General features: G+C 40.9%; 1 protein-coding gene across 5 annotated transcripts in view; it reads left to right on the top strand.

Moving 5' to 3' along the window:
- fgf13a (fibroblast growth factor 13a) overlaps positions 1-19,635 on the top strand; it is a 91,073-nt gene that overhangs the window by 48,740 nt on the left and 22,698 nt on the right. The window contains exon 1 of one of the 5 annotated variants that reach the window (XM_041048782.1): positions 14,801-14,864. The exons of 3 other annotated variants lie outside the window; for them this stretch is intronic. In XM_041048782.1, the coding sequence (XP_040904716.1) occupies positions 14,834-14,864 (31 nt within the window). In that variant the 5' untranslated portion in view covers positions 14,801-14,833. Of the gene's footprint in view, positions 1-14,800; positions 14,865-17,069; positions 17,260-19,635 lie in introns of those variants that run through there. One more of the 5 variants, XM_041048780.1, reaches the window with a different exon arrangement.

The following is a 19,635-nucleotide window of genomic DNA, read 5'->3' on the forward strand; positions in this document are numbered from 1 at the left end:
CCAAGTCACAACACAGACACTCACTGGCAGCAAGTGTTCCCACTTTCCCTTTCTGTGCTTCCTTTTCCTTTGCTGTTTACTCATGAGACTTAAAACAAAAGTTATGTGTACTGTATGTACTTAATTGCGAGACAGAAAGCAGCAAGTCAATGCTTGAATTCTCTCCCTTTTGCTGGAGTTGTCATATGAGTTATTTTTTAGAGTTGTATTAAATGCTTTTATCTGACAGCCTTTGATATCCAGGGTAGTGGGGTTGTTTTATACCACACTGACTGGCCAAGTGCAACTATTTGAGTCCGAAACTCATTTGCATCCTGGTTTATCTCTGTGCTATTTAATCAGTTTGTGTCAACAAGTCCTCTACATTCTGTTAATGTTTATTAGGACCAAGACATCTATAGGGTAATTTAGGTATTGTCCTAAATGTCTGCTATTAAGTAACTGCAATAGTAATTGTCAAAGATCTGACTGAGGTAATTCAGATTTAGCGTGACCATTACACAGTTTGTAACAATGAAATGTCCCACTTGGTGCATATCAGTCAAAATTCTGTAATAACCAAATAGGATCCTTCACAAAAATGTTCATCTTTTATGTGTATTTGTAAAATAGCGACCAAATACAAAATTTATCAAAAATCCTTAACTGTGGCCACTAAAGATTGCTCTATTAATATTAAAGACCTTTAGAGATTCTTAGACTTCCCAGTTTCTGAACACCAGAACTGCCAAAGCATCAAATTAGCGGAGACCAAAAGACCAAACAAAGTAGTTTGGCTCTGACACATACAGACAGTTGGAGGGTCATCCTGGGTGCTGGCGGCATTATGTAAAGTCCTTGCATGCTTCATCTCAAGGGGTCACCAAGTAATGTGCCAGCCTGCCGGCCAGGGCTCATGTTGGCTAGGATTCATACAGACACCCAATTTCTCCCATCATGTCGCCTGCCAGCCCCCGAGACAGCTTGGCCCTTCCAGGGAGCCCAAGGAAACCCAGATTAAGGACTGGAAAAGTCATGCTGTCTTCTACATACACAGAATATACCTTAAAGTGATATTGCCAGAGGTTGGAGAAAAGTTGGTTAGCTTAAATTCAAGAACCGTTCAGTCAAGAATGGGATCTGAATTGTAACACCAGTTGTTTTAAATGCTGTGCCAGACAGACAGTGTTTCTGTCTTCTTCCTCTGTTTCCTTTTTTTTGGTTGTATCTTTGTGTGCTGCACTAGAGACAGACTGCTTTATTTACTTCTTTCTCAATGGTGGTTAAATGTTTGGAAAGTGTCCAAGGTATTCCACAGTTGCCAATTTAATGCTGGCTCAGTGATCTGGGTGCTGTGCAACTCCCCCACCCCACTGTATTAAAAAACCCAACAGTATCCAAGTTATATATTTAACTACTGTGATGATGTATTATAATGGTTGTTTACAGAGAGTCTTATGTTTCACCCCTATCTGTTTGCTTAACCTTACCCCTCCAAAGATTAGTACACCAGAGTCAGTGCAGGTGTACTGTATTATATGAGAAAGTGTGTGAATGTATGTGTCATAGTTAAAAAAAAAACTCTTGTTCTCACTCAGCTTTAGGATTTGTATAAGTATTATCACATGGACCCACCAGGTTCTTTTTCAATAAAATGAAATCTGTGTCAGAAAAGATATATCAAATAGAAAAGTTTAAAAATTTAATGAAAACTGGAGCAGGATAATGCTTAAGTGTAGAGCAATCTTCTCAAACATTCAAACATTATATCATATTCTCTCCATCATTACTAGCCCAGTGTGATCCCTCAAGGTCATTGTAAATGCATGTTCCAGGACAGTAGATGGGTTAGACATAAATAATTCATAGTGTTAATGAAATGGTAATTCTTCTACTGTCAAACAGTGCTCCCGTCTTGCTTCCCGAGTTGGCAGTCCCCTCCCCTACGTCAACTCCCTCCAGCACGCGTTTCTGTTCACTAAGACTAACATTACCGTCTGCAGGTGTTTGTCAAAGCAGCCCTGATGTAAGTAACACAATTGGCCTGTATGACGTGCCCTTTACCGCCAACAAGCTCCAGCAGAGTGTAGTGCTCCTGATTCGCCTTGTTCCACCTCATCTTTCTCACCATACACTCAAACACACACCCTCAGTCGGGTGTCTTGCATCCTGTATGCCGTGAACAGGAGGCCCGTGAGTCATTACCGTAGACTCAAATCTAATTATACAGCACGTATACGAGCAACCAAGTGGGACAGGCCGGTGCATCGGACTGAATAAACAACAACATAGAGGTGTCGCATCTGTGTGGCTGTACTGAACCTCAGCTGTCAGGTAATGGTGTGACACAGCAGGATGCTTCACTCACATACAAATGCACATGGACGCATGCACACAAGTGCAGCAATGAAGACATTTACAGACGTATTTACCAAATATTCTTCGCTGCTCACTTGACGAAGCATTGTCCAGTCGAGGCAACCAAACAGATCCCTCTGCCAGACATCCTCCCAAAAGCTTCCTCCTGGCCTCAAAACCTTCTGCTGTTTCTTCAGTGACCTTTCAGAGTCCCTTTCTCCTCAAAACCACAATGTATAGCAACTACCCCCAATTTTAATTACTAAAAACACAGCACATCTATCCTCTTTGTATTATAGGAGAATTATCTGTTGCACTTGTCTGATCTGAATTTTTGAGCTTTGTGCGTGTGTGCGTGTGTGTGTGTTCTCTGGGACCTACGGCCTTATGGCAGCCATTAGAGTTAGCTCACTAATCCACTGGCTGGAGAGATAATTAGACATCACACATCTCATCAGGCCCTGCCAGCATACACTGACAGCTCTCTCTCTCTCTCTCCCTTCCACACATACACTCAGAGTGACACAAGGACAAAAACAAAAGACCAAAGCTTAAAAAAAACAATCATGAGTTCAAAAGGTTATGAAAGGCCAGATTTCTAAAAATGTGGACCAAGAAAGGCAACATCATGTTAGAGTGTTGTAATAAAATGGGTGCCTCTTCAGTGCAATGATGGACACTTGGAATGTGCTCTTGGCTCTGTTTTGTTGGTGTGTGTGAGTAGGATGTCACAGGCCTCAGACGCATGTTTGGCATGATGTAATGGGTAGCAATCAGGCAGACAGGGAGCCAGTCCTTCAGCGGCACTGATGATCGCACGTAAAACCATCATCACAACAGGCCAGTGTCACGCAGCCTCCCAACTCTAATCTGTGCTCCTGACTGCCAAAGCATTGGTTAATATGTCCTAATCTCCTCATGTTATCTCCTCAACTGCAAACACACACATTGACCCTGGATGATGGTGCGTATCACAAGTCATGCCTAGAGGTTCAGGAATGGTTCTTTTTCTTACAAATCTGATGCAGCAGTACCAAGAAAGACTTGTTGTGACTTGTTGAATAGGTGCATGTTTGCGACAGCTACTTCAGTAAACTGACTGAGACACTAAATACCGCAGCAGCTGTGCTACAGGGGAGAACTTAGCCTTAGTAATATAATATGGGCTCCAGTCATTTGCACTGATCCTTCAATCGGTGGCAGAGGGCTCAGTGCAATCATTCAATCACGTTAAAGCATAACCTCTGACTTACTGCATGCCACAGGGGTCGATCTGGCTGTAGGGCCTGACAGAACGAACGAAGGACACTGTGCTATTATTCCCTTCTCGATCGTTCAAAGAACACACTAAACCTCTGTCAGATAGCTCAGCCTCGGTCACTCTCATTCACCTCTGTATTCCCCAGTGTTAAATTCATCTAATCTACCTTTCTTTTTTACTACCATCTCTGAAATTACCATTACATTTTTCTGTTCTGTGCTTGCTATCCAGCAGGTATGCTATCTAGTATCTAGAGAAGAGTTGGCAAGTAATTTGTAAGGATTTTATGAGGTCGTTGAATTTTTCAGATGTGTGTGTTAAAAACCTTTTAAATCCAGCTGATAGCCTATAAGATCCTTGTTAATACAACAACATGGCAGGAAAATAATTTGAAAGAGCTACAACAGATTATATCCATTATAATTATTAAAACCTACTACTAAACATACAGTGTCTACCCTCTTAGAATGCATAAACTAACAATCATCTGAATTAGTGGGTAATAGGACCCATTTGGCATGAACTCTGCTACTGTAGATGGGGCAGGACCTGGAATGCAGATCTTGTGAACATAAATAGCTCTGTACACATGCTGCACTGTTTAATGTAGATTCTGACAAAAAGCTCAGACAGAAATAATGACCGCTTGAAATGTACTGAGTATGAGAACCGACAGGGGACTGCCGGATGCTGCAGGAATGGTTTGAGAAACATATCTATGGTTGTATCAAAAACTCGACTAGCAGCTGGGGTAAACAAAAAAATGCAGAGAAGGGGGTCTGCTTTTTCTCATTTACAGACAAGATGCTTGAAGTTTTATCTCCACACATATCCACATATACAGCCTCACGTGTTCCATACAACCAATCTTCTGTTCAGCCAGGTGGGACTGGTAAGTCGGACAATAAATTGTTACAGAGATAAAGGTAGATTTACCTCAAAATCCTCCAGATCACTTCTCTCACCAGGGCTGCACAACACAACACAACACAACACAACACACACACACACAGCACGCACTGCAGCAAGGAGTCTGCTGCGTTGCCTCTGGATCTTTTGGATATCTCTTCATCCTTTTTGATGGGTTCATAAAGACAGCAGGATTGAAGAATGCATGAATATTGCATAAAGTTCATTCCTATTTAACTGTTCGCAACTCAAATCAAAGAGAAGAATAAATATCAGATGCCGCACTGCTTTTGAGAATACTCTGGGTTCTGATATGAGGAATCAGTTGGCTACAGTGGGAGGCGGATACCTTAAACATACAGCAACAGTCAATCTGTTTTTATCTGCACATTTTGTTAAATAAATAAAGCACAAGTTAAAAAGCATGTGTTTATATTCACAAAACATGTACAAAGATGCACAACTGCAGCATGTTAAACACTTGACATATACTGAATGTAGCTGTGGACAGCATTTATAGCTTTTCCTCTGATCTACAGTATATTTGCCATGTTTATCCACCTGGTTATACACTATAGCACAGCAATGTTTCTCAGCAGCTGCCTCTCGGTTATCAAATGTCTGAATATCTCCTGCACTTAAATGCACCACATCAGGCAATTTTTCAAAATAATGTACATGTATGTTTTCATTTACATTACCATACAATGATAACCTAACAAACAAAAAGGCATAATGCTCAATGAATTGTCTCCACTGCAGAGGATGAGCGATGCTGCACACTGTATAAATGAGTGCATGTGAAGTGATGTTGTTTTGTCTGCTCAGAATGTTTTTGCCATTTGCTTTTTCAGCACATTTTGTGGTTCACAACACTTGTTTATAGATAGAAAGGGTATGAATTAAAGAGCACAACTAACATTCAAAAAGATGGCATGAGAATAATTTAGTAGTCATAGTTTGACATTAGCACCAATATTAGAATTCTGCTCTACTATTGTTGAATATTGTTTGAATATGTGTTAATATCTACTAAGCCTTTCAAAATAAGAGGATGTGGCAGCAATTTCACTGCAAGGCCCCGGAGAGAGAAACGAGAGTTTAGTTTATTATTAGGTTTTTTTTTAATCTTTTTTTTTTTATCATTGAAAGCACTCCTACCTGACACAGCACTGTGGTTCCCAGTTAATAGTTACCATTAAGCATTCGGCTGGTGGCTGGTGTTAATGTCTAAGGATGATGTAATGCAGGCAGAGGGACTAGATAACACTGTGTGATGACTGAAGGCTTCATTATGATTTTACAAGTCCACTGCTATTTTGTAATAGTGTTGCATTTCATATTATAAGCCTGCTACAAACCACAGAGAGCCATTACTGCTTTACTGCTGTGTTTTGGCCTACTTTTTCATACCTCTGTAGGGTTCTCTATCAGCTCTGCACAGCTCCTCCCACCTGTTATGTTCCAAACACTGGTCCACTACCATCCATTGTCATTATGTTTCCATTGATTTCTCTGTGTGCTGACTTCACTAACAAGCACAGGGAATGAAAGTGAAAAGTGGGATACTCAGTGTTGGGTAGGGAACATGACCTATTTACCCACCCACTCCCATCAGTTGAGTCATGTCTCCTGTCGTGTCACTTCCAGCTTAGCCGATCTGTTCCACCTAACACGTTGGGCTTTAAAGTATAGTGAAATAATCCATGCCAGTCTGAGCCATGCAATCACGCGGGCATGTGGACACAGTCTGATTTTTTTTTTTTGCAAATATACATGTACATAATCATTTAACCTCAAGTGTAGCACCATATATTCAAAATTCATTCATCACTTCCTGTATACACAACAGCTGAAGAAGCTTTCTGTGCTGTGCATCTTCCCTCTCTCTCTCTCTGATCTGCAGTTGGGCATCATGAGACATCACAGTGCCATACTTGCCTGCCAGGGGAATGAAACCCCCAATGCTTTCCTCGAGGAAATGTATCAGTGGCAGGGGAAATCCAGAGTGTGTGGCTGGACTAAAATGAGCTTCATTAATGTTCACATCCAGTTCATTGCACTGCACATTTGACCTCATTGCATAATATTCACAGTTATTCTTGAGGCCAGACAAGGGATGTGATGGGGTTATTCTGAGGACAGAGGCCTGGTTAGTGGCCAAGAACAGTGATTATTACAAACGCCAACATGAAAGAGACGACAAACACTTTGACAAGTGTCAGTGTTCCTTCCCAACAAGCGAGCACGAGAGAAGCAAGATATTTTCACCTCTGCTAGGAGCTTGTTTTGGTGCCATTTCTAAATCAGGACACCATGTTAGCTGTAGTTTCAGTTTCAAGAATAGCACAGTTTTATCTTTCATCATCCTTGTTAAGAAGTGTCTATCACCTAAAGCTGAGTTCACACTACATGATTTGGGCCCTGATTTTTCTCTTACTGACAGGTTTTGGAGATTGCCAAGAAAAACTCCATGTCAGAGGCAAATCAGCGTTTGATTGCTATTTGTGACCTGTTCAAATATGCGGTGTCAGAGAATTGAGAATTCTTCACAGATGCCCAAAAGATTATCTGGACCTGCTGGGGAGTCCAAATCCAGTAGTATGAAAAGTGTTGTGACCCAGGTTGTGACTGGCAATTAATGCAGCTACAGCCAATGAAAGTGCCAGAGGCGGGGTGAGGGGAATCAAGGTGTGGAGGAGTTGCATCAACAAGCATAATTCCTGATTTCAGGACAAGAAGTTGTGTAGTGTGAACAGTACAGCAATGACTTTGAAAGTCATGTAGTGCATACGTGGCATAAGACAACGTTGTGTCCTAAGTTAGCAACTTTTAAAAAAAGAAGTAAGCACGACCTTTTGCTTTTGAGCCAGTCTCAGAGCTTCCTTTGTGTGTCCATCACTAAGTAGACAGTTTAAGCCAGCTGGTGTCTGAGATGATGCCTTTAATCTCACTCCATTTCCTTCCGTGATGTGTCATACTGGAAGGGATATGTAGGACAACACCACATCACTTACTGTATTCTGGGACTAAGACTGCTCTTGCTAGACAGGGTATAATTAGCATGGAGTTATTAATCCAAACTTTCAGAAAGTCTGAGCTTCTTCTCCTTGATTTCTCTTTGATACCAGATGTCCCTCTTCACTGTGACGAGAGCCCATTTCCTGGGTGTGTTCTGGTTAATGGAGGAAGGATAACTTGAAAGAGAATAAAAGAAATTTTGTTATTTATGGTCCTTTAACTCCTAAATGCTGTTTCTCTGTGGCTTTCTCACCGTGATGGATATTGCCAAAGGGCTTCCATTGACTCACCATCTTTGATTCACACATGTGACTGTTCAGTCATCCATTTTGGCAGGGGAGCATCTCCCGCACTTGATTTCCTCCTCCGGCTACCTCCTGTTGTGGTGCTGGCACTGATGGATACTGGATGTTGTTCTGATAACAGGCATTTAGAGACTCATCTTAGCTTTGGCGGGCTGGCTGCCTGTGTGTACACGTGTGTGTATCTGATATGTATGCATGTATGTGTGGTTGTTGAATTGTCTATATACTTAAGTGGATGTGTGCATACATCATTCTGTATGATCTTATCATCCACTCGCTCTGCCTTAGCAGGCTGATGGAACAGTAATGTGGCATTAGAGACTATGGGCTGTAGCTAACCTAGAAACAGGCATCATGTGCACTGAGCTGACTGTCAACAGTATATTATGTACAAAATTGCATTAAGCCTGGAAGTTGGTTTGAATTTCAGGCTTCTGTAAAACTAAGCTGCTTTCCGTGTAATCTTAACTGATTCCTTTTTACTGAATCAACATTATACTGTGGATTCAGTTCTGTAAGACCTGCTGCTGTTTAGTATTTACACTATCTAGGGCTCCCTACACAGCAATCAGTCACAGGGGCTTTTAGCCACCTTTCTCCTGCTTACAACCACATTGGTTATGATTCACCCACAATCCCCCAGGGGAAATGAGAGCTGTAGGGTCATGCAGTTGGCAGTGACATCCGCACACATTGCACAAATATGAATCTGCATCACTCACACACATGCACATATATAGACACTCACACACAAAGAGTGTTGAATAAACAAGCTTCTTTTTCATATTATAGCTCAGGGCAAACAGGACATGCCAGACTTTGTCTTTTTTTTTTTTTATCAGAGAGATTCAGCTACAGGGTCTTCAAGGTCTGTGGCCTGGAGCCTTTTAGTAAACGCCAGCCATCCCCATCTTTGTTTGAGGCCTGAAGAGAAGTAAGGGTCAGATGGTAAGAGGAAAGGGAAACAGGGAGCCTCTGTGGCCTGTAGTTTTATACTCTTGTATGCATCGAGGTAATGAGAGCACATCGCTGGTACAGCATTAGTCATTCTGAGCAGGCTGCTGTCTGAACACTGCCCATTTCACACACCGTTTGGTGCCTCTGATTGAGACTTCTCCACGTCATTACAGTCTACACACACACACACACACACGTACAAAGGTGCATACGCATATACAGACACAAAGAGTGCAGTGGCCTTACAGTGTGAAAGCCCACAGTATGCTTCTAAGCTAAATGATGTCCATCCCATGCAGTTAAATTAAGAAGTGACAGCTTGCAGAGTCAAGCTCATGTAAATCAGTTCAGTGTACATGCTGTGTTCCATTCAGTAATTTTTGTCAAAGGTTTACCTGCAAGGGACAGTGACAAGGGACACAGTCTTTGATGTTGTATATTCTTTTAACAGGATGAACTGTCGCTTAAACTGTATAATTTAATTTTCATGACTGGTAAATTGCAGATAGTTGAACTTGATGCCCCTCATTTGAATGTATGAATAGAGGATAAAATTTTCCTTCCCACAAACAAAACAACAACTGAGGTTATAGCTCAATGAAAAGCAGAGAAATGAACCAATGTACCGATAAACTCTCACTACACCCATGTGCTTATGATTTCAGTGGCCTCTTACAATCAAAATAACAACCGTTCTTCTGGTTATTGGTTAAAATGTCTGATTTACATAATTGAATAACTGCACAGATATTTACGTCATACATTATATTGTGCAGCAGGCACACATGAATGACAATTAAATGAAATGCCAGTTTTTGAGGTGATAATCGCCTGTCTTCCACTCTGTGACTCTTGTATGTAGTTGTGAAGGACCAGATTGCAAATAAAGATCTAATGGATGAAAATTATTCAGCAGTGCACCTCCTCAACAATTTGTATCTCTATCAAAGAAGCAGTTACAAAGTGTCTGGCAGATGCTCAACTCCTGAAATTGCTTCTGTTCTATGTTTCAGTGCCATATTTAGCTTTTATTGATGTATAAAATAGAATTGTGTTCCTTTGGCTCGGGCAACAAAAAGCTCTGCACTTACGCTCTCTGTGTGAGACAAAAATATGGCAGCGTTGATCAGCAGACAAAGACTTTGAAGCCAGTTGTTACACAAAAGATGAGAGGTTAGACGACAAATGCCAGGCATTCCGTCTGCTCCTAATTAGTTTTAGCATTTTAAGTGAGGTGGAGTGGTGGTGGTAATGAGGAATAGACTGGCATACAGCTCAAATATCATCTTATTAATTCTGGATGGATGTTTAAAAAAAGAAAAGTGTTTTATGTTATTTTTACTGCCACTAAAGACAGGCAAAAAAAAATGCTCTGTCAATAAATGACTAGTGCTTAAATACACTTTCTGGCACTTAAAACGCAGGATAAAACACCAAATAATGAAGCAGGACAGATGATGACCCTTTATATCTATATTTAATAGAGCCAGCATAGAAAAAGTGGTGACATATAAATGTTCCTCAGTGATGGTTAGCTCCCACAGCGGAGCTGTGGGCACTTCCTCTAGGCTCAGTTTGCATGCTTGTTTGTCCCCAAGGTGGAGATCATCCTGGTTTACCCGCTGAGAGGAATAATGGGACTCATGTCCTCCAGTTTCACTCTACTGACTCCTTGCTTTTATGCACCGAAAACATCCCTCTGGTTCCAAAACGGTGGGATAGATCACAAAATCATTGCCATTGCTCTGCCAGTCAGCCATGACTGTACTGTAGCTCCCTCCCTCCTCTACTGGAACTGTGAGTGACTGATGGTTTCTTGTTCTGTAATACCCAACCCCCATTCTCAGCACACATTCTCTCTCTGTCTCTATCTTTCACACACACCCTCTCATACGTATGTGCAGTCTCCATGGTAACGCGTGGTATCACTATGGCACTGGTGGCCTAGCATGCTGCAAGCTGATGTTGTGGATTTACTGTACCTGCGCACACAAAAAGAGCAGACAGCCAGCAGAATGCTGCCAAAAGGCTGAACAGTGAGCAGCAACCTTTTGAGCTTATCAGAGATCATTCATTCACTCTCTGATAATATTTCACTTTATCCCCTCAGTCTGCACCAAGAGGTTAAAATACAAAATCCTACTGCTGCAGTTTCCAAAGATATGTAAAGATATTAATTTAGTGGCACATTAAATATCTCGATATAATCAGAGGCACAATCCTCGTGTGCAACTTCGCCCTGTATTAAACACCATGAGCAAGGTTAACCTTCCCATTTATTCAGTGTTTGCCCTTGGAGGCCACTTCTCTTTCTGAATTAAAAAAAAAAAATTCATTAAACCCTGGGTGTTATCATGACAGCCTCGGGTTATTAATAAGAAGAGATAGCTTTAATTGTTTGGTTATATTTAATAATACAAAGGTCAACACAGTGCTCAACCTTGGGAGCACACAGGCCTATCACTCCCTTTTTCTCTGAAGCTCTGCTCTCTAGTGGCCAGTGACAGAAAGAACAGAAGGGTGCTGGGACCTTCTGGGTCCGTTTGAAGTCTTCTGGTTCTCGTGCAGTTGCTGACTCGTGCTTTTCATAGTGCTGTGTTTGAACTATTAACTGTATAAGGAAGACTGAGTGCTGCTTTTGAGCCTTTTTTCTGACATTAGCTTCTCCAGTAGCTTCTTCACCACCCTGGCTCTTTAACATGATACAGTAATGTCTGTAGTGTTTCAAATGTAAACCTAAACTTCAATTGTTATTTTAGTATACTGCAAAACAAAATTATTTAGCTGTAGTTTCGGGCATTGCTCTTGTGACACAGGTACTTAATTGTACACATTAGGCATACTATGATTGCATTATGATGGATGCTGACAGAAATGGATGCTTCTAGCTGTTTTCAATTATGTTCTCACTCTCCCACTGTGTGTGTGTTTATGAGCGTGGGTGTGTGTATGTGTGTGACTATAGTACAGTGAAGGTGCCCCCCAGGAGGCCACAGAAGACTGGCATTCTGGGGCACTACAGTAATTAATGTACCCCTGGCACACTGCCACACAAGCAACCAAAGCACATATGCACACGCACAGAAGCAGTTGATTTGTGTGTGTGCGCATGTTGCTGAGTATGTCTCACTTGACTTTGTTATTTACACTGTGTACTAGCGCCGTGGGTTATAGGGGTCACTTGTATCTGTGTTGTGAGGAGACAGATTTTTTTTTTTTTTTTGCACTCGGACTAAACCAGAGGTAGTCTTGTTATCTCAGGTCATGGTTCATGATTGAAGTGATGTTCAGCAGCCAAATTTGACTTACACATGAACACAACTGACAAAGGAATCAAAAATAGTCCACTTTTGTCTTTGCGAAAAGACAGAAAAGAAAAAAAGAGGACAAGAGCTATATTTTCTTCAGAGACTTCAGACTGAACGATACGAAAAAAGCAATGTGTATGATTTATATTATTTTTTGTTGTTTAACACCTTCTCTATGCCATTTACTTTACTCATCACACCAGTTCCACCATTGTACGTTATCTTGTATATTTACTTATCATACTCATCATAGCTTGGCCCTTATCAGGCCCATACACATGTGCACCTTCTTTAGTATCATCTTAAATGTTTGATTAGTGCTGCTGTTGTACAATGCAGCCGGACTCTCACCCCTCACCCCCCCGTCCCCTTAACTTCCAGTGATAAACCCAGCCGTCCTCCTGAAGGGCCACATTGTCTACTTGAGTGATGGTCCCAGTTTATCTGCAGTGGGACGACAGAGGCAAAATCTGGTATCTGTTTCTGTTAGTGCAGAGATCCGTCTGTCTGTGTTTGCTCATGGCAGAATTAGAGGTATCCGGTAGTACCAGGCATGGATGCTGTATGCTGCAGTGTAAATCACAGGTTTATTATGCACTTTCTCCAGAGTGCAGTAGTAACATATATCTGAGGGTGGGGACATGGTATGCCTGCTGGACAGCAACATCCTCAACTATTTCTATACTGCTGCAGGAAAGGTCAAATTTTACAGGGTGCTGCATTAAGAACGGACTGCAACTGAGTTTGTACAGTATATGGCACATATGATATACAGTAACAGTGGGAACCTTCACCAACAAGTATTGTTGCAGTAATTTTTGCCTCACATTTTGTCACACTAGATACAACAATTTTCCCTGCATTTCTTCAGACAGTCACAGATTACGCAAGGCAAAGTCAGTTTCCCCTTTTAATAAAGTGAGTTGCAGGACCAGTTAGGAAAAGTTATGATTAGTTCATAATTTAATAATAAAATATTAATAATTTTACCTTTACTTTTAATTGAACAATGTATTTTTCTCATTTTCAATATTTCAACTTGATGACATACAGTATTACAATGACAGCTTTATTGCTGTCGTTCGTGTTTTACTGTTGGAGGTTAGATTTTTATTTTTCCCTTATGGTGCCAGCTGCTCCCAAGATAATGATAACTCTATAAAGCTTAGTTCAACCTTGAAACAACCTTTGGCCACCATCTTTTCTTAGACTGTGTGGGGTTAAAGGTTAGATTCCATATATGGAGAACATCAATAACAGAGAAAGGAAGAACAAATGCTTTTATGTCAATAGTGTATCTCATGTAATTTAACCCACATCCCTTATCAATCCATATATTGATAGTGATCCATGAACAAGTTATATTCCTGTTCAGTGATTTAGACATATATGTAACCACAAAAGTAAACTGACTCTTTATAAGGTCAGCTAAGTACTTGCTTGTGCATGGGTGACTGGTCAGCATCCTGCATTATCACTCATTCTCAGAATGAATCACCCTTAAATACCATTCAACTGTGCTGTTTGTACAAAACTGTACAGCTTGGTTTTAGCTGGTAACTTTGCAGTTGATAGTTGATAGACAGTGAATAATGGTTTCATAACAATGATTTCTTTTTTTTCTATTTTTTTTTTTTACTGGGATATGAGGAAATTTTCTGATTCATAGCTATAAGCTCTTCATTAAACATTTAAAATAAATATATTCATGTTAAAGTGATGTTTGCAAAATCATCAGTTAAAGCTCTGATGTTCTACTTGTCTTATGTTTACTATAAATATGACTTGGGTTTTATTTTTAGGTGCATTTTCCCTTTAGGGTGAAGACACTGCTCTTGATAGCCAGTCCACTTGCTCCATCTAGTGTTCATAGCCGTGCATAGTCAGCGGGCACCAGAGCACACTTGACCCTTCTCGGAGCTCATTATTCAGTCTATCATTACATGCAGTGCAAATATAAAGACACACTATACATAAATTATACTCTACATTTACTTATATGCCTTACATAATTAAACTAATAAGAAATAGACCTGTACAAGTAAACCAAGACAAGCGCTGTACTGACAGTAATTTATGCCGTAATGCTGATAAGTAATCCCCTGTCAAAATTTGTCAATCTCAGTATTAGCTGGGCAATTTGTAAGAAAAGAAAGAAAAAAAAGAAAGAAAAAGGAAAAGAAAACTGTCTCTACAGTTTCACAGAACAGAGAATTGTCTTTGTAAAGACCCTTTGCCTAATGCACACTGTTGTTCTCAGATTCTCAGATTGAACATCGATATTTTTCAGTCCAGAGTGACCGGGCCTGTATAACCGGTTTAGTCAACGCATTATCGGATCATTTTACATCATTTTTTGTAATATGAGAGCAAAGTCTTCTCTCTGCCCCAAGAAGGAAGCGCAATCCCAGCCTACATTTTCGATCACTTTTCTTCAATCTGACTCGATCCAGCGCAGCAAAACAGTGAACACACCCGTCCGCGTATGCCGGATCAACAAGACCTCTAAATTAATGTTTAATGAGCATTTTAGAAGTCATAATGGCATGTCGCTAATGTCCTATAATGATCTTCCTGTTGATGGCCACGCCTCGATGCATTCTCTTCCACTACGCCTCTGACAGTTGTCTGACAATGGTTTGAACTTTGCTGAATGCAGACTACTCGCCTTCACTTCATTACCCAGGGACTGCAAGTATCCAAGTCACTGTTTTTGGCTTCGCTCGTAGACAATCATGACTTTTCCCTTGAGAAAATCTGTTTCAGGTAGGCTGCTGCTCTCTTTTAATTTCACTGCACTTTTTCTGTGGTTTTACTTTCAATGATGTTTAAGGGGAAGCTTCGCCAGTTATATTGACCAAAGGTAGTGTATGGCTTTTTAGTGATGATAACAATAATTGTTTTAAATGTTTTAAAATAAATGTTTTATTTTATTGATAAGTGTCGGCGTTGTTGCTTCCTCAGTAGTGACCCGCCTTGGAGCTGTCCGAGGTGCTGAAGTGAGGATGCCTTAAACAATTAACAGTTTTCTTCGGACCTTATAACTTCATTGTTTTGCTCTGGAGTTTGGACATGGTGTGGTTACAGCATTTTTACTGTGTTTATTCAAAACACACGTAGGAGGTTTATATTAACTTTTAGAGAGTTGTTACTGCTTAAGTTTACTTTTACTTCGCGAGATTTTAGACTTAGCTGCTCGACGCCTCACATTTACATACACGTAAAATCCATTTTTTTAAGGTGTGTTACTAATTTCCTAATAATCAGAGAAAATAAATAAAACGTCTGCGACAGTTTTGGCCGGGGGACTGTAGATGGCACCATTGGTTAGGCTGTTAACTGTGGTCAATCCAGGACTGAAGAAAAGCAAAAGAGGGACGGTGCTGCTGGTCAAGGCTAGAAATGACAGAGCATAAACTTTTAATTCATAAAATAGGTCTGAGCGCATTTTTTTTTTTTTTCAGCTGACATTTTCATTATGTAAATCTATGGTTTATCAGTGGTAGCCTATTATAAAAGATGAGGGCAGACATCTTAAAGGTGGGACGGAATAGACTCATATTTTTTTTCTTGAAATACAAGTTAATATTAATGATAATCCGCCGTCTCGAGGCTCTCACAACATCATGGCTTATTCCACTATCTTTATTCATTTTGTATTAACGTGACGTCTGATAATGGCTACCTGCTGTTTTCCCCCCCTCATAGTCATCTGAAGCGGGCAATGAAATGAGTTAATAAATATGGTTTTACCTTAATTTTTATACTTAATATTTATCTAATCGTTTTTTTTAAGACATGGCATTTTCATAGTCTACGGTTGGACACTCGCCTCCACCCAAGTTTGGAACATGGGGTTTGTTTTTCAGTCTAAGCGGCCGAGCTGCATCAGTAGCTCTTCGCTTTCTTTTCCGTGACTTTCTGCCCGATAAAATATCGAAATTGTATTCTCTTCTTCTCTCTCCTCTTTGCCACTTCCCCGCCCCCACGCCACCTACGCCCCCTTTTCCCCTGATATATAATATGAATTATCGTATATGACGGCCTAAATGGAGACATTCGTTCTCTAACAGTGCACATTGACTGGGTTTGTGTGTCACTAGTAAGGATCCCATGTCCTCTCCCTCCTCCCCACTGCTCGTTCTCCAGGTTGTAGGTGGGATGCTCTCAGCAGCACAGCTGAGTCTGTGCTTTGCGCTGGGCTCGGATGCTGCATCCAGAATGAGGCGCCTCCTGCTTGCCTTTTACCTTGCCTTGCCTCGCAGACAGAAAAACCAAATGGAATCTCCTTAGTGATTCGTGCACACCCTCTGCGCTGCAGCCTAAGACGCGCCGTAAGTTTCTATCTGACAGCAGCCGCTTCAGTGCTGGATTAGGGAAACCAGATAAAGAGCACTGCAAACACTCTCCCGGCGTCTGCAAACAGGTGTTTCCGTCCTATGGTCTGCGCAGTGAGCTTCATTCACGACTAAGTGCCTGCCCGAATACCATGTGCGCGGCCATGTAGTTTAGTGAGATGATGCAAATCCGCTTACAGAGACTGGGTTTGTGCGTATTTGTTGTGATGCTGAGAAAATGAGACATTTGGAGGAACATGCAGCGTGCTGTGGCGAAAGTCTTTGCACAGCTTCACGGTGGAACGTGTGGTTTTTATTTTTCAAGTTTCACTTTTTTCTCGGAGATACAACGGACGATTCCTGAATAACGCCCCAATTTACGATAAAATGGTTCATTGGGACATTATCTAACAAGCTTCACCGCACCACTGGGACTATTTTATTGTCTATTCTTCATTGTCCACTTTGCAAATTCTTTGCTATTCAGCCTAACGAATCGTTGTAGTTTGCCTCATATTGCTACAACTGCGCCTGGACGTTTCCCTTCAGAATCCAGTTTTCTGGATTCAAAGGGGGTGATTATTTTGCACGCTTCTCGGGAAGTTTTTTTTTCCTGAACGCTGCCAAACTGGCCATGGCTGCAGCTATTGCCAGCTCCCTCATAAGGCAGAAAAGGCAGGCGAGGGAGCGGGAGAAGTCTAATGCCTGCCGCTGCGTTAGCAGCCCCAGTAAAACCAAAGGGAGCTGTGAAAAACCCAGTCGACTGAACGTTTTCTCCCGGGTCAAACTCTTTGGTTCCAAGAAGAGGCGAAGGAGGCGACCAGGTCTGTCAATTTCATCACGCTATTAACCTCATGATCACTAACTCTTCATCTATTGTTGAGTGGCATTAGATTTCAAATATCACCTAAACAAGACAGAATATACTCAGTATTGCTCCATTTCTTCTGAAGATTCAAAACATTGATGACCCTGCCAAAGTTGGTGGGAAAATGAGGGGGCTCCCTTATGAAGTTTGGCCACAGAGAAGTCACCTTTGGCATCTCAGGCAGTGCGGAGGCAAATATTAAACTGATGCTTCATTCTCCAGCCTCTACTTATTTAGTCCACACAAAAGTGCTTATTAAGTAGATTTTGGAAATCACTCAAAGCTTCACTGTCACTTAGGAGTCATTTCTCACAGTTCACACTAAACTGGATGATCAGTTCATCACCAGTCATTTAAAACTTCCGTATCATCAGTCTCCTAAATGAATTAATACCTTAGATTAATGTATGGTACCTTTGAGTTGACTATGCCTTAAATATGGTTTCTTGATGAATCTCAAATAAGAGAGACAAGCTGACACATGATTTAAATTAATGGGCTGTAACTTTTATTCCCAATTTCTAGCAGACTAAACATTTAGCTCCAACATTATATTTCCCTGTATATTTTGCCAAGTTCTTTGTTGCTGAAATTATTCTAATTTATCTAACTGAAAATAAAACTTGGCAGAGGAGATAAGTGGTACCTGATTTCAGAACTACACATAAAATGATAGCTCCAAGTATTATGAGTGGAAGAGTTACTGGATCCCCAGACATATGAGTCCAGGTCCAGGGTGGCTCTTACTGAAGTGCTGTTATTATTGCAGCTACAGAAGTGTGTCTCTGTAGCCTGAAGCACCCACTCCCTTACAAATCCAGTGCAGAAGTGACCGTGACTGCACATCTGATTTGATCACATCTTACTTGGGCCCAAATCTCACCTTTTGTCAGTTGTGTCACTTTCTTGCAGTCTGTTGACATGAGGACTGTGCCGTCTTACAAGACTCAGCTTTGTGTTTTCACCCAATCTTTATTCAGTCCCATCCACTTCGGTCATGTCCAAGTTGTTTTATAACTCTGTCTTTGATGTACAATACATGGAAGTTAGGGTGCCTGTTTATGCAACAGCATAACTATCCTACAGTTTCTGCGCTGCTCTCACTTCCAATTTCCATTTCTATCCTGTGGAGGAAGCAATAAGTGCCAAGTAGAAGGCGTTGTCTGCGTGTGACTTACAGATGGTGCCTCACCAAACACAAAGAACTGGCATCTTTCAGAAATACAGTGTGGACTGTCAGTGTATGTACTTTGGCTTATTGTCTGTTAATGTAGCATGCACATGGTCATGTTCTTCTGTGTTCACAGTACATGCTGACATATGCACGTTGCTTAATGCATTGCTGTGTGTGAAAATAATCACAGGTACAGCTTTAATGCATATTTTCAAACCACAGTTCTTTTGTCTAGGTGTCACAACTTGCTCATGAATGAGCAGAGTTTTATGGCAAAATAATTACAATATTCCAGGTGTATAGCCTGAAAAAAACCCTCTTTATAGCAAAAGTAACCTTATTAAGGCTAGAAATGGCAGTACAGAAAGGTAAGTGAGATGAAAGGATAGATGAAAGGTGTGGTAAACCCCACTAAAGGACACTCCACCAGGGACAGTAACCAGGGAATGGAGAGCACTTAGCTCTCATCAGACATTACACTGATGTAACACAGACAGGCTACCCAGCCACTTCAAAAGTAAATGGTCTGCCTCTTAAAACTATTGTCTTTTAGACTTACTGATACTCGATTTTATTTTGTTACACCTAACAGTGAAGCTTTTGCCCATTTGAGTGGTAAAACTATCCCTCTTTTCATTCCTCCATGTTCTTGCCCTTGTGTTAACTCTTTAAACAAATACTGGATAAAATGCGGCTCCTTCATTTGCACCTAAATTTCAATTTACTTTGTTGTTAAATAAATTACTCACATTCTAGTATGTACTAAATGTCACTCATTTTTATTGAAATTTAGATTTTTATTTAGATTTATTTTCAATTTCACACATATTAAGTAAGTTATGATTTTCTGGAAACGAAAGCAGTTTTGTAAAAGATAATTTTTCTGACACCCTTACTGGACAGTTCGCATGCAGTAGAAACTGACAGGATGCATGGAGAGAGAAAAACGGGGTGCAAGAAATTTTTTCAGCCATCTCCGACCACTAAGCCACCGCACGCCCCCATAGCCATTTTTGAATTTGATACTATTTGCTGTTGTCCATCTGTGATCTTATTTAACTGTTGTCAAGTCACAGGGGCAGAATTTCTAGTCGCCCCTGTTGCACTGTAGAGAAAAGACCAAAACATTTTTGTCAGTTTTCATGGGATTGTAGACTC

The sequence above is a fragment of the Toxotes jaculatrix genome, chromosome 10 (genome assembly GCF_017976425.1).
Source record: "Toxotes jaculatrix isolate fToxJac2 chromosome 10, fToxJac2.pri, whole genome shotgun sequence".
Classification (NCBI taxonomy): domain Eukaryota; kingdom Metazoa; phylum Chordata; class Actinopteri; family Toxotidae; genus Toxotes; species Toxotes jaculatrix.